The following is a 15,741-nucleotide window of genomic DNA, read 5'->3' as shown; positions in this document are numbered from 1 at the left end:
TCATGATAATAGTTTGTACATGATCATACAGATATTAGTTTTGATCGCATTACTTTGTAGTTTATTTGGTGCGACATTATTTCCTTATATGCAACTACTACCCTATATATTATCTAACACAAACTGTCATCACCCGGATTATGCAATCTCTCGAAAGCTGAAATTGTATATGCTATTTTTTTTTTTATTATTATTATTTATTTTGTATAGTTATTAAAAAACCTAATTACTGCACATGATGTAATAAAACATCATAAAATCAGACATCTAAAACTAAATTATTATAACCAGATGTGATTGATGCAAAGTACAGTTGTAAACAGCACTTGTCAAGAAACATGTTTTTTTTACATTTTTAAATCTGTACTTTGACATAGCCTTATTTATAAACATTGGTCGTTTAGCACTATTAAAGCATATTTTGGAACATTTATTAATAATCATCATATGCCTTTCGTGTCTCTTGCTGTTTGTATAACGCCAAGCAAGTTATAGTTATTGACCAAGCAAGTCGTTATATTGGATTTAATCTGCACAGCTTGGGTAACCCTTATTAACCCGAACGACATAGGAGTTCGGGTTAAAGGGTCACACGAGCGTGCAGATTAAATCGAATATACCGATTTGATTGGACAATAACTGTTTTAACACATGACGCCATCTATTTACGTGAACGTTTTAGCAATATGCAAACGATGATCCGCAATCCACGGCTCCTAAATAAAGTTTCTTGTAGAGTAAAGAAAGGGAGAAATGAGCCTTTATGTAGTAAGAGGTTGGTAAGTTTTAGATTATTATTTTTTTATATTTAGACATCTTCCTCAATTTTTACATTATCTGCGATTTAACTGTAAATTATTTCTGTTAAATTTATTCGATTTTTTTCTTGCAATCAGTGACGATTAATACTTTGACATATTCTACTTTCAAATCGGTGTTATGGATTAAAGATTAATTGCTTTTCTTTCCTTTAGTAGATGATATGCTTAGAGAAACGAGGAAGATCTTAGTACATACATTTAGAATGTTAAATAAGCAGAAACAGCGATTTGCTATCCAATTTTTAACCCCTTCCCCCGACCCCGACCCCAAATTTAAATTCGATACCCAAATATTCCCTTTATAAGAATAAATATGCCAAAAATCGTAATGAAATTCATTCTCTAAAACTTATTCAAATCAGATTTCATATACATTTATTTGAATATTCTTAGGTACATGCTTTCTTTATTGGCAGAAACTACAAAAAAGTCGTTATTATCTGTTCTGACTTTGAAACACTGATTTAAGATGTACACTGTGAACACAAAATAAAATATTTCATGTCCCAGTTTAAAAATAAGAAGGGAAGGAGAAACCTTTCTTTTTTCATCAGCGACCTCGTTTGCCAAGAAGTCTAAGTAGTTCTTCTACAGTAATCACTAGACAGTCAACTCTGAGGGTTTGAGGGCAAACTCCGCCCGTGCTGGGGTTTTCGACTTCAATATATATTGATTAGAACAGTCTGGTTTCCCATCAAATGTATGTAGTTTTCTCCAGGCACTCCGGCTCCTAGCAATAAAAACCGGGCGCCACGAAATAGCCGAAAATTGGCGCTTAAAAGTGCCGTTATAACATCAACAATCAATTTATCATTTGTTTCTTATTCTGAAACTACGATGTTTGTACAAAGTGTTTAATTTATCAACTTTTTTTGTAACTTCAGTCAGATGGCGGATTCGTTTTTTTTTTTTTTTTGTTGTTGATGATTTTTTTTAGGGAAGGGGGTCGAATAGGCTGTTCATCCTTAAATTGGAGAACGAAACGTTTTTAGTCTCGCTACCATCGTTGATATTTTTTGATTTTATAGAATATAATCACACCCCTTTCAGAATCCAGGAAACGCCCCTAAAGGTAACAATAGATTTGAACTGTGCAGTATATCTGAGGTAGTTACTGCACACCTTAGCTGTGCATTATTCAGATTATAGCACAGTAAGAACAAAGAGATTTTACCTATGTCATGTGTTAAGGATACTTATACACTTCGGTTTTCAAATATTTTGATTTGAATGCTTTAATTCCCCTCGAATTTTTTAACCGAATCTACATTGTCATTGTTTTAATATGATTTACTAAAGTCAATAAGGCAATATTACGTATATAAGTACCACTTTCTTACTGAGTATACTTTGAATATTTCTCATATTTGATTTGAATAAGCTATCAACATCTAATTTAACTTAATGTTTTTTTTTACAGAACTTCTGATTTACTATTATAATTTAATTGATTTTGACAATATTGTACTTGATTTTTACGTTTATAAGTAAATTGTTGAGTTCTGTTACATTTATGGGATAAAGTACAAGCCATTCAATGTACTGCGATGTATTGACACTGATCCCCTTCTGTTACAATAGTAAAACATAATTCATATTCGCTTTCTCAAAAATGCACACATTAGGTAAAATATAAAAACAAAGGGTAAAACCAATAAAAGAGGGGCGAAAGATATCAGAGGGGCAGTCAAACTCATAGATCAAAAAACAAACTGACAACGACATGATTAAAAAAGAAAAAGACAAACTGACAAACAGACACATAATAGTATACAAGACATGACATAGGAAACTCAAGACTAAGCGACAGGTTGATATCCGGTCCTTCGGAAGGGTAAGCAAATCTTTCTCCACATGCAGCACCCGTCGTGTTGCTCATGTCATTACAATTCCGGTTAACAATCTGATTCGGTTGGTCACATTCGTAAAAGGGAAAGGCTTGTTATTACCACAAAATGAACATATTCAATATCATATGTGACACGGTAAATTCATAACGGTCAACCAACTCGTTATTACGTCCGTAACATTTACGAATTAAATTAAAGTGTCCTGCGTCCAAATCGCACCTCTGAATCCAACCACATCAGAAGCGCTCTCGGTAAAAATCCAATAAGTTGGATGCACTTATACTGAGTCACGTCAATACAGTCAAAAGAAACAAAAATTTATGCTGAAATGTGATATTAAGAAACAATCAGAATTCAACGTTTAATTTCTTCCATTTAATTTACACAGACATCTACAGAATGAAACACTCAAACAGAATGTATCCATGTAAAGATAATTGCATGAAATAATGATTGTTATGGCATTTAGGGCATCAGTGGCCAAGTGTTCTAAGTAGTTACTACTGTGATCACTGGCCAGTCAACACTTAAGTTGTGAGTTCGAATCCCGCTCGTGTGGTTGCATTCGACTCCAATCTTAATTAACTAGGATTGACAGTTTTCCTATCGAAGGTCGGTGGTTTTCTCCGGGCACTCCGGCTTCCTCTACCAATATTAACATGCCGCAACGAAATAGCCTAAAAGCGGTGCTTAAAAGTGGCGTTTAAACACAAAAAAATACAAATCAATCAAATGTTATGGCATTGTATGACATAACATAATACATTGATTGTCCATGCATTATACTTTGTTCATTGTTGAAGGCCGCACGGTAACCTTTAGTTGCTTATTTTTGTGTCATGTAAGCTCTTGAGGAGAGCTATTAGCATCTCATTTGTAATTATACGACATCTTCTCTTTTATTTTAAGAAGCATGACGGAAACAAATTTCTTAAGAAATGTATCCACAATGAAGTAACCATGTATTTTGTATTTACTGAAATATAAGCCATCACATTATACCGAAAATGATGAAACAGAGGAACTCCATACTGTAACATGTTAAACAGGAATAATATCTGAAGAACATCAAAGTCTCTATTTTTATTCTATTTTGCCCTTTTCCTACAATCTAACAACAAAAAGTCGACAGGCATAGGAAATAAATGTATACTGTTATGTCGTGAAAGTCTTGTTTTCTTTTCTTTATATCAATCAACTATCATTAAGGTGTTGTCTTAAGGCACATCGATCCTGGACTTATGGCTATTAGTGTAGTTGTTACCCCATTTTTAGCACCACAGTTACAGCGGTTTGTTCCATCAAGGCATTGAAAACCAGCACCAACTTGATAAACTGTTCCTCCATAACTGCAAGTTCCTATTAAATGAGTGGATATAAATGAATAATGAATGAATAACATAATGTAACACATCAACTGTACAGTCTTAAGGCTAGATGAAAATATATTAATAGGAAATATCACCATTATAGTGTTATGCACAGCACTTGAACATACCGTTCAAAAGTTAAAATTTCCCACGCGCGTATATTTTACTCCCTTGAGACGATATAAACCAAATTAAGGCTGATGGTCAGCAGTTGTCGTTTGTTGATGTGGTTTATAATTGCTTCTTGTTTTTTTTATATATATATAAATAAGACCAAAGGTATTCCCGTTTAATTGGTTTTACACTTGTAATATGTGGGGCCCTTTATAGCTTGCTGTTCGGTGTGAGCCAATACTCTGTGTTGAAGACCATACTTTGACTTTACGTCGTAACTACAATCCCCTTCCCTTTCATGAATGTGACCTACCGAATTAGACTATTTACCGGATTTGTTATCACATAAGCAACACGACGGGTGCCACCCACATGTGAAGCAGGAACTGTTTACCCTTCCAGAACACATGAGATCACCCCTAGTTTTTGGTGGGGTTCGTGTTGTTTATTCTTTAGTTTTCTATGTTCTATGGTTTACTTTATTAAATTGTGACTTTAATGGAGAGTTGTCTCATTGACACTCATACCACATCTTCTTATATCTATATAATTATAATTTTAGGATTATATGCTAAATGAAACTAGCATTATCTTCCTTTTATGTTATATGGGTCGAAAATATTATACAGTGAAATGGATACCAAACCGCAGATTTGAAAGCAAAGAGAGCAAAACGAAAACCACAGACTTTAAATTGAACTTCTGTAAAACTGGGCCACTTTTACTATGAAGTTTCGTAATAAACTCTATCTTTAAATAGAAAGTTCATATGCACTACTAGTGTGTTCAAAGATTAAAACAGAAGAATGTTTTAACACTTATATGCCTCGAAATTAGAACTAGAGGCTCTAAAGAGCCTGTGTCGCTCACCTTGGTCTATGTGAATATTAAACAAAGGAAGCAGATGGATTCATGACAAAATTGTGTTTTGGTGATGGTGATGTGTTTGTACGTCTTACTTTACTGAAAATTCTTGCTGCTTACAGTTATCTCTATCTATAATGAACTTTGCCCAGTAGTTTCAATGGAAAATGTCAGTAAAAATTTACAAATTTTATAAAAATTGTAAAAAAAAAACTATAAAGGACAATAACTCCTTAGGGGGTCAATTGACCATTTCAGTCATGTTGACTTATTTGTAAATCTTACTTTGCTGTACATTATTGTTGTTTAAAGTTTATCTCTATCTATAATAATATTGAAGATAATAACCAAAAACAGTAAAATTTCCTTAAAATTACCAATTTAGGGGCAACAACCCAACAACGGGTTGTCCGATTCATCTGAAAATTTCAGGGCAGATAGATTTTGACCTGATAAACAATTTTACTCAGTCAGATTTGCTCTAAATGCTTTGGTTTTTGAGTTATAAGCCAAAAACTGCATTTTACCCCTATGTTCTATTTTTAGACATGGCGGCCATCTTGGTCGGATGGCCGGGTCACTGGACACATTTTTATAAATTATATACCCCAAAGATGATTGTGGCCAAGTTTGGATTAATTTGGCCCAGTAGTTTCAGAGGAGAAGATTTTTGTAAAAGATTACTAAGATTTACGAAAAATGGTTAAAAATTGACTACAAATGGCAATAACTCCTAAAGGGGTCAACTGACCATTTCGGTCATGTTGACTTATTTGTAAATCTAACTTTACTGAACATTATTGCTGTTAACAGTTTATCTCTATCTATAATAATATTCAAGATAATAACCAAAAACAGTAAAATTTCCTTAAAATTACCAATTTAGGGGCAGTAACCCAATAACGGGTTGTCCAATTCATCTGAAAATTTCAAGGCAGATAGATCTTGACCTGATAAACAATTTTACCTTGTCAGATTTGCTCTAAATGTTTTGGTTTTTGAGTTATAAGTAAAAAAACTGCATTTTACCCCTATGTTCTATTTTTAGCCATGGCGGCCATCTTGGTTGGACGGCCGGTCACCGGACACATTTTTTAAACTAGATACCCCAAAGATGAGTGTGGCCAAGTTTGGATTAATTTGGCCCAGTAGTTTCAGAGGAGAAGATTTTTGTGAAAGATTACTAAGATTTACGAAAAATGCTTAAAAATTGACTATAAAGGGCAATAACTCCTATAGGGGTCAATTGACCATTTCGGTCATGTTGACTTATTTTTAAATCTTACTTTGCTGAACATTATTGCTGTTTACAGTTTATCTCTATCTATAATAATATTGAAGATAATAACCAAAAACAGTAAAATTTCCTTAAAATTACCATTTTAGGAGCCGCAACCCAACAACGGGTTGTCCGATTCATCTGAAAATTTCAGGGCAGATAGATCTTGACCTGATAAACAATTTTACCCTGTCAGATTTGCTCTAAATGACGGCCATCTTGATTGGATGGCCGGGTCACCGGACACATTTTTTAAACTAGATACCCCAATGATGATTGTGGCCAGGTTTAGTTTAATTTGGCCTAGTAGTTTCAGAGGAGAAGATTTTTGTAAAAGTTAACGACGACGGACGACGGACGACGGACGACAGACGCCGGACGCAAAGTAATGGGAAAAGTTCACTTGGCCCTTTGGGCCAGGTGAGCTAAAAAAACAACCTGTAATGTTCCTTCCTTAACCTAGGGTTTTCCTCAGAATTCAATTTGGCCTCTATGCATGTTTATTCATACTGGTTAAATTCCTCAGTTGTGCCTTTACGACATGAAACATGGACATTATATCTGGAAACCAATAGGTAGGATGTTCTTATCCCAGGAATATATTAACTTAGCCTTATTTGGCACAATCTTTTGGGAATTTTGGGTCCTCAATGCTCTTCAACTTTGTACTTTGGCTTTATAACTATTTTGATCTGAACGTCACTGATGCAGACGAAACGCGCGTCTGGTGTGTTAAATTATAATCCTGGTACCTTTGATAACAGTTAATAAAACAAAATTCTATAAATATTATATATTCTCCAAAAGAGGAGTGGTTTGTGAAACATCTATAAAGAAAACACAATAGTACAAGTTACCTAAAACCTAAGAATCAAGCTAATTAAACATTCCTAAATTTAAGCCATGCAAGCCATGAGGCGGATTTTACTTCCTTAAACGTATCTGTGATAAATATATAAAACTCAATACAATTTGTGTGTATGGATACTTATGTATATTGAAAATCTTGTACATTGAAAGAGAACCTACTTCTTTTTCGTTGTTGTTATTTCACGGACATATGAACAGTTATCTCATTATCAAGAAGGTTATTTTATTAAGTGGTTTTGGAGTATATATTTTTAAATGATCAACCAATATCCAATGCCGTTACTAACCAATTTAGATATAGCTGACTCTATAAATTTGAACAAAGTAAACACGGGTAGCTTTTGATTTAAAGTTAACAAAATATAGCCGGAATAAACTTGATATATTAGTATCGTTTTTATCATTTTTTTTTTACTTTTAAAAGTATGAACAGCCATTTTATCATATTTTGAGACAGATAGTCTTATGGAGACGAAACGTGCGTCTGATGTATTAAATCATAATCCTGGTACCTTTGATAACTGTTTACTAAACTTTATCAAACTTTATTAAATCAAACAGACCCACATTAGATAATATTATTATCAAGTAAATACATGTATTTCTCACAGAGGGGAAATGTACCAAAGGGACTCATATAGTCGAAACTAAATTGACTAGGCCATTAGTTAAAAGAAAAAACAGAAAATTAACAGTTCACAAAAGACAACATTGAAAGCTAAAGACACTAACCCCACCAACACTGATTTCAGGTATTCTAATTCAAATGTGGCAACCATTGAGTTGGTTATGGTTATACAAATGTATGTAACCTTAACAAAAATAATAGCTTTCATTTGCTGATTTCTTTGGTATTATTTTGAGTACCCTTTTTTAGTTCTTTCATCGAGACTTAACATGCATATATAAATATAAATCCTTCTGTGTGGTTATGCTCTCGAAGATGTTGGTGATAGTTTGATGACAATCTATTTAATCTTCTTTTTTTTATATCGCTGTTGACTTTTGATTTTTTTACTTTTAACATTACACGGACACCTGTTTCCGTTTAATGCACACTTTATTTTCATTGATTACCATTGTTTAGAACAATATATCTATGATATCGACCAAATGAAGGAAATCTGAATTAGAAATTGGGCGATTTTTGATTGTTTGAACTTACCTGTACAATATAAACATTTATTATACGGAGTAACTAATGGTTGTTCACATGCCGCTGGAGGACATGTAAATTCCTTACAATACTCATATCCCTTTTCTGTTAAGCAAAACCGGTCACCATTTAAAAGCACAGGTTTGAGTTCCCCAACTCTATACTTTAAACAGTCTCCATACTTTTCACTTCCTAAGAAAATACATTTTAAAGTTAATGCATGTAATATAAAAAAGAAGATGTGGTATGATTGTCAATTAGAAAACTGTCCACAAGAGACCAAAATGACACAGAAATTAACAACTATAGGTCAACGTATGGTAAGTGTACAATAGAAATATATATATAAAAACACATGTTTTAACATATTATTTTATACAAACTATGTTGTCATCGAGGTCTTTGAGAAAAATAACACTTGCTAATACTCCTCATAGTTGTTCATACGTATTCATTAGACATATTGAGTAGTAAATATGTTGTCATCGAGGCCTTTGAGAAGAATAACGCTTGCTAATACTTCTCTAATAGTCGGAGTAATTGGTCAAAAGTATCTTCCATAAAGTAAAAGAAATTTCTAAACTAGAATTAAAGGGGAAACAAAAAAAGGGCATACTTTAAAATTGAATAAACTAGAAGTTGTTATCTCAGCATACCCAATGATGTTGGTCGCAATTGATTTTGTCCAGGAAATATTTCAAACATTACAAATAATGGCATTCGTTCATGCACTCGTGTATGAGTGTATATTATTAAAAACATGTGAAGATGTCCTCATATATAGTTATCAAAGGTACCAGGATTATAATTTAATACGCCAGACGCGCGTTTCGTCTACATAAGACTCATCTGTGACGCTCATATCAAAACAGTTAAAAACCAAACAAATACAAAGTTGAAGAGCATTGAGGACCCCAAATTCCAAAAAGTTGTGCCAAATACGGCTAAGTTAATCTACTTTTGGGGGTAAGAAAATCCTTAGTTTTTCGAAAAATTCAAAGTTTTGTAAACAGAAAATTTATAAAAATGACCATATAATTGATATTCATGTCAACACCGAAGTGCTGACTACTGGGCTGGTGATACCCTCGGGGACAAAACGTCCACCAGCAGTGTCATCGACCCAGTGGTGTAAATAGTTATCAAAGGTACAAGGATTATAATTTAACTGGGCTGGTGATACCCTCGGGGACGAAACGTCCACCAGCAGTGGCATATTACATTTCTACTTTAAACCTCATTTATCATATTTTCATAGGTTAACAATAATGGATATAAAGGAAAGCCTTTTCACAAACTACATATTTACCGGAAGCTCTTCCTATAATACTGATCATGTATATCACAGCAAGTACATACACAGGAGATAATCTTCTTTGTAACATTTTCATTTTCACCTTCTGAAATATAGAAAGAATTGATCAGGATGGCTTATTTTACAATGTTGTAACCCGGATTTGTTTTTTTTTTCTCAATCGAGTTTCGAACAGCGGTATACTACTGTTGCCTTATTTTGGATATCTATTCAATCATGCCAGAACTGACTACATCAAAATTTTAAAGAGTGCAGTCACTGATTTGTTCAATGTCATTTACTTTCACGTCAACATAGCCCACAAAAACGCTATCCCTAGCACTGAGAGTTTGATGTTGTAAGAATGAAATACCTGCATTGTCCAAAATGACTAGAACAACCTACGACTGACTGAGACATTGTTTACTCTAAAAAGGCAGAAATCTTTGTGCTTCCCTTGAAAAAAAATCCGGTATATCATTGGCGTGGTATTCAAAATAATCACAACTTCTTTTGAATTCTTTTGCACATCTGAATAACATTGTTATTGTCGTTAAAGTACATTTCAACATTATCAGAACAGTAATCACACATAGTTACAATTAGGAGTCAGGACGTCAAACATGTCTATGAAACATATTCAGACATAATTACAGTCGATTACATGGCAAATTTTAGAGTTTTAGATGTTCCCCCTTGATACATTTTTGTACATTCTTTCTCTGTTTGTGCCAATTAAATGTTCACATACGCACAAATGCATTTGATATCATAGATTTGAGTGTAATTGTGTTCCATTTACTGACAGGCAATTTATTTCTCGACAAAATTTTAAACCACAAGATGTCGACATCAGATAAATAACACAATTCAAGTTCAACAACCAAAAAAGAAAATTTTGTATATGTCTATATGAATCTTCCTTTTAAATATTTTAGGATTGTTTTTTTCATGAATGGTAAGCATCAATATTATCATATGCATTAATATTCATGCTTCTATCAACACATTGGCGAACATACACAATCTGTAAACTACATTCGATCTTAGCCTTTCTATTTATTACATTTTAATCTTTTTATTCATTTAATTGTAGTTTTGCATTCATTTATATTTGTAAATCGTAATCAAATTTAGTTTTATTTCACAAAATGAATTATCAGCGAAGTATTATTATTTTCCAACAAAAAGTAATATATAAACATATGTATAGATTATAACATGCCCTTTTCCATATTGGCCCTGGTATCATCCCGAGACTCCCATATCGGCCTCGAGGCTTTAGCCGAGGGCCGATATGGGTCAAGGGATGATACCAGGGCCAATATGGAAAAGACATGTTATAATCTTTTTATCACATATTTAATTTCTGCAGAAAAGAGAAACAAAGGTCAATTATAACAATTTAATGAAAGATAAAAGGTAAAATCTTAAACATTTTATCACAAACGTGTCGTTAAGGACACAGTGACGTCACGTCATTTAGAATCGGGGCACAATATCAATATGGTCTTTTTTGCCCCGGGCAATTTTGAGGTTATTGCATATACAAAACCAGACGTATTCGTAACAAATATGTGATAAGGAATATTATTCATTCTTGGTTAGACATCATGCTGAAATATACCGTTACGTGTGTTGATCACTTAAATAAGCTGCTGATTGTTTTTGACATAAAATAGTGTAATAGAAATGATTGATGCATATGTTCGTTTTGTATTGATATCAATTTATAATGGAATAAAAAAAATGTAATAATATGGCATTTCAAAATCTGCCAGATTAATAAGAAAAATACCATGAATACAACTCTTATTTTTTCTCTTTACAAGATATGATGATGTATGTTCGAGATTTTGATAGCGAAACATCAAGTATATAAAAGACCAAATTACTCCGATATCTTATCTAAAATTAATGCCAAATAATTCAACGAAAAGTTGTATTGTATAATTTAGAAAAAACAAAACAAACATCCACCGATCTCCAATACAAAAAGTCCCTTTCACCCCAAAAAAAATCATACACATTACAACGAAAGAAAAACAACTGTGATGTGTTTTCTCTTTTATTTTTTCGTAAATGTCACCGGATTTCCAAGCTAGCTAAACCTCTCACTTGTATGACAGTCGTTTGAAATTTTATTAGATTGACAACAATGTGTGAGTAAAACAAACATCCATTACAAGTAAAGGGAACATTTTTACAGCTGACAGTTTAGGGACTGTTCTTGGTTACGTTTAAAAAGGCGTACAAAATGTGCAAGCGAAGATGTTAAAGGCAAATTTTAATTTCATTCTTTACATGTATTATTGAACAGAAAGACTCGACTTGGTGGATTTCTAATAGACCAATATACCATGAGAATAAGGTTATCTTAAACTAACTTTATAGAGTATCACAACTTAGTATATGAAGAATCTTTCTTAACAATATAGATTCCGGGATTTATGTGAACATTTTTGGGGGGCACATTATGAAATTATATCTCGTGGAGATTAACAAACTATCAAGTTGTATGTAAATACACTGTATACAAGATCAATTTAGAGAAATTCTATAACTTGTCAGTTTTTGAATTTTATATGTCTTAGATATGTTGAAAAAAAATCATTTCAAAATTATTTTGAATAAGAAAGAAAAATACAACTTACCTTGTTGTAGTGTTGGATATTACTACAATTATTTCAGTCATTTATACTACTGGTTAAATATAGTATCAAGGCTAAGGTAAATACATATTTTAATACAAACAACTTTTTTTAATTAGTGATGTCCGTAACTTTGCCACCACATCCTGTTGACATTTTCGGTTTCCACGAATTGTAATATATTTCATCTTAACATATTGCAAGATTTATCTCATCTTTTACACTTTTCTTGTTTTCTACATCTATCATCAAGGTGCATGTAATAAGCCTGAAATGAAAATAGTCTGGTGACCTACATAGCCTGTTTTTCTGTTTGTTACTTAACATTAAATATTCATACAACTTACAGCTGCATATTTTCTTACCGATTACGTTGCAAATCTTTTCCTTCGGCGTAAAGATATGATGATTTTTTTCACAATATTTCCCTTCTTTTGAATAGATGCAAATAACCATGGTGATATAAAGAGTAAAATGTAAAAAAAAAATACCGAACGCCGAGGGAAATTCAAAACGAAAGGTCCTAATCAAATGGCTAAATCAAACGCTCAAACAAACAAAATTTCCTTATATAGAAATGGTGGATTAAACCTGGTTTTATAGAGAGCTTTACCTTGCACTTGTATGACAGTTGAATATAAATGATTTTTATGATTTTTTGTGTTGCATTAAAACTTCATCTGAATGAAGAAAACATGATAAATGTAGCATTTATACATGCAGTAATGCAATCAAATGATGTTTCTCAAATATATCTAAAAATGTATGTCATGTCTATAACGAGTTTGGAAACACCTTTGGTGTTCTTGAAATTGCATCTTTCGAAAATTCCTCCACTAATTTTAAATAACAAATGTAATGTTTGCTACAAATCAAAGATTTTCCTTTCAAATGATACAAAAATAAATAGAGTGTTACCGGATTCGTTTGATTTAGTAGCAATCAATTTATCTTGATTTATAGCTTGAAAATAGAATCAAATGTACAAAATAAGCGTAACTTAGTGATGATATTGTGCAATTAAATTCCAATAATTCGCATTCAAGAGCACTCAAAATCCCGCATTTTTTGGTTGGATTCGTATTGATTAGTCGTTAGTTTTTCTATGACGTCCACTCCTTGTTTTTGTAAGAAGTATTTCTATTGGTATTCAACTTATGAGTTAAGCATGATTCAATTGACTTTTATAGTGTGTCCTTGTGTTGTACTGATACACCACTTTCTCTAGTTAGGGTAGAGTTTGGCGCCCTCTAAAATGTGTAGCCCCGCTACACTCTACATGTGCCAGTCCATAGTCAAGTTCTTGTAACTGTGTGGTTGTATTTATTGCTGTTAATCATATGCATTGTTTGTTTATTGTTTGGTACAGTTCTGTTGGTCTGTTGCATCGGTGTGAGTGTCTCAGGCAGGATTAGGGAGGATCGTGGGCGCTAACTAAAAAAAAAAACAGGCCACATTCTGTATGTACATGCTTGTTTCAAGTCAAGTGCATGTATTCCAGTGTGTGTCGTTTGTTTCTACATATTTGCTTTTCGTTTATTATTGTTCATATAAATTAGATCGTTAGTTTTCTGGTTTGAATTGTTTTACATTTGTCATTTCGGGCCCTCTTTAGCTGAGTTGCAGTATGAAAAAGGGGCGAAAATAAAAAGAGGAACATTCAATCTCAAACATCAAAAATAAATTAACATCGTCATGGCTAAAAGAAATTGCATTGGTCAGATTCGTGAAAAGTGAACGGGATTGTAGTTACGACATTAGGAACATATCCGATATCATCTGTGAAACGGATATTCCATAACGGTGAAACAACTTTTGATGGCGTCCGTAAAACTTTCGAAGGCATCATTACAACTTCATCATTTGGAACACTTGGTTTAATAACTTCGTACTTTATTTGACCTTTTTAACTTTTTTGGATTCGAGCGTCACTGATGAGTCTTTTGTAGACGAAACGCGCGTCTGGCATATATACAAAATTTAGTCCTGGTATCTATGATGAATTTATTTACAACCACTGTGTTGATGCCACTGCTGCTGGAGATTTATTTCCCCGAGGGTATCACCAGCCCAGTAGTCAGACATGAATTATCATTGATATGGTTATATTTATAAATTACCTGTTTACAAAATTTGAATTTTTGAAACACTAAGGCTTTTCTACCTCAGGCATAGATTACCTTAGCTGTATTTGGCAAAACTTTTAGGAACTTTAGTCCTTACTGCTCTTCAACTTCGTACTTTATTTGACCTTTTTAACTTTTTTGGATTCGAGCGTCACTGATGTCGTCTTTTGTAGACGAAACCGGAAACGCGCGTCTGGCGTATATACAAAATTTAGTTCTGGTATCTGTGATGAGTTTATTTGTAAGCAGCAACTCTCTATAAATCAACTCATCATAGATACCAGGACTAAATTTAGTATATACGCCAGACGCGCGTTTCGTCTACAAAAGACTCATCAGTGACGCTCGAATCCAAATAAGTTAAGAAAGCCAAATAAAGTACGAAGTTGAAGAGCATTGAGGATCAAAATTTCTAAAAGTTTTGCCAAATACAGCTAAGGTTAACTATGCCTGAGGTAGAAAAGCCTTAGTATTTCTAAAAATTCAAAAAATTGTAAACAGTAAATTTATAAATATAACCATATCAATGACAATTCGTGTCAGCACAAAAAGGATATGATGATAGGAAATACATACCCGGAAATATAGTATCATCAGTCTATTTGCCAATTACCGATTAGATTCTATTATTACACTTTTTTTTTAAACAAATTACTTCCCTTTGTCAATCGTAGACTGGTTCCATACCGGAAAAAATGGTTTTTGCCAATGCAAAGCATGATGAATTGAAAGTGATGTTTAAGTTTAACTAATTTCTGATGTCAAAAGTATTTAGCTTAACAACAAATAAATGTAATTAAAAAATTTGAAAACCTTATAGATTACTCACATTACGCACAGGTAAATTTGCTATTTCTGCTAGCTCTCCATTGTAAATAAAAATTAATGTCCCTGATAAAGGGAGACAACAAAAATAAAGGTATCTTATTATAGGATCAATTATGGGAATTGGCAAATAGCCTATTGGAGATATATATCCATATGCAGGAGATGCTGGAATGTTGCTTCCTAGAAAAGGAATGTTCACAATTGGGAGGCTATAATCATCTCTGATGTCGTAAAGTTTTGTTTTCGACCTACCAATATTGTCAATTTCTAGCTGTTGTAAGTCAATATATGAATCAGACTTTAAGTGTATCTGTTGTATCCTTTATCTCCATTTCGATTGGATAGATTCGTTCAACATAGTCACCGAATTTTGAATTATTTAGTGAAAGAACATCATCTATATAGCGGACAGTAAAGTTTAAGTATATTGCAAACTTCTTATTTTTCTTCCTTAGAAGTTCCTGTACAAAGCTGCCTCGTAAGAATAAATGAATTAGTCGAAAAGAAGAGGGCACAAT

General features: G+C 33.0%; 1 protein-coding gene across 1 annotated transcript; it reads right to left on the bottom strand.

Annotated features, from left to right (window-relative positions):
• Positions 1–3,741: 3,741 nt before the first annotated feature.
• On the bottom strand, positions 3,742–12,397 carry LOC143075638 (uncharacterized). Its single transcript, XM_076251126.1, has 4 exons — positions 12,273–12,397; positions 9,634–9,724; positions 8,334–8,516; positions 3,742–4,030 (listed from the first exon to the last, which is right to left on the bottom strand). The coding sequence occupies exons 2-4, from the start codon at positions 9,713–9,715 to the stop codon at positions 3,876–3,878; spliced, it is 420 nt and encodes a 139-aa protein (XP_076107241.1). The 5' UTR covers positions 9,716–9,724; positions 12,273–12,397; the 3' UTR covers positions 3,742–3,875.
• Between the last annotated feature and the right edge of the window lie 3,344 nt (positions 12,398–15,741).

Source organism: Mytilus galloprovincialis, chromosome 5, assembly GCF_965363235.1.
Source record: "Mytilus galloprovincialis chromosome 5, xbMytGall1.hap1.1, whole genome shotgun sequence".
Lineage (NCBI taxonomy): Eukaryota > Metazoa > Mollusca > Bivalvia > Mytilida > Mytilidae > Mytilus > Mytilus galloprovincialis.
Note: the sequence above shows the minus strand (reverse complement) of the source record. Positions and strands in the feature narration are given on the sequence as shown.

Excerpts from the sequence above, each read along its gene's own strand:
- LOC143075638 (XM_076251126.1), bottom strand. The coding sequence starts at position 9,715 with ATGAAAATGTTACAAAGAAGATTATCTCCTGTGTATGTACTTGCTGTG. Across the intron at positions 8,517-9,633 it reads TATTATAGGAAGAGCTTCCG|GAAGTGAAAAGTATGGAGAC; the intron begins GTAAATATGTAG and ends GTATTTTCTTAG. Across the intron at positions 4,031-8,333 it reads TAAATGTTTATATTGTACAG|GAACTTGCAGTTATGGAGGA; the intron begins GTAAGTTCAAAC and ends CTCATTTAATAG.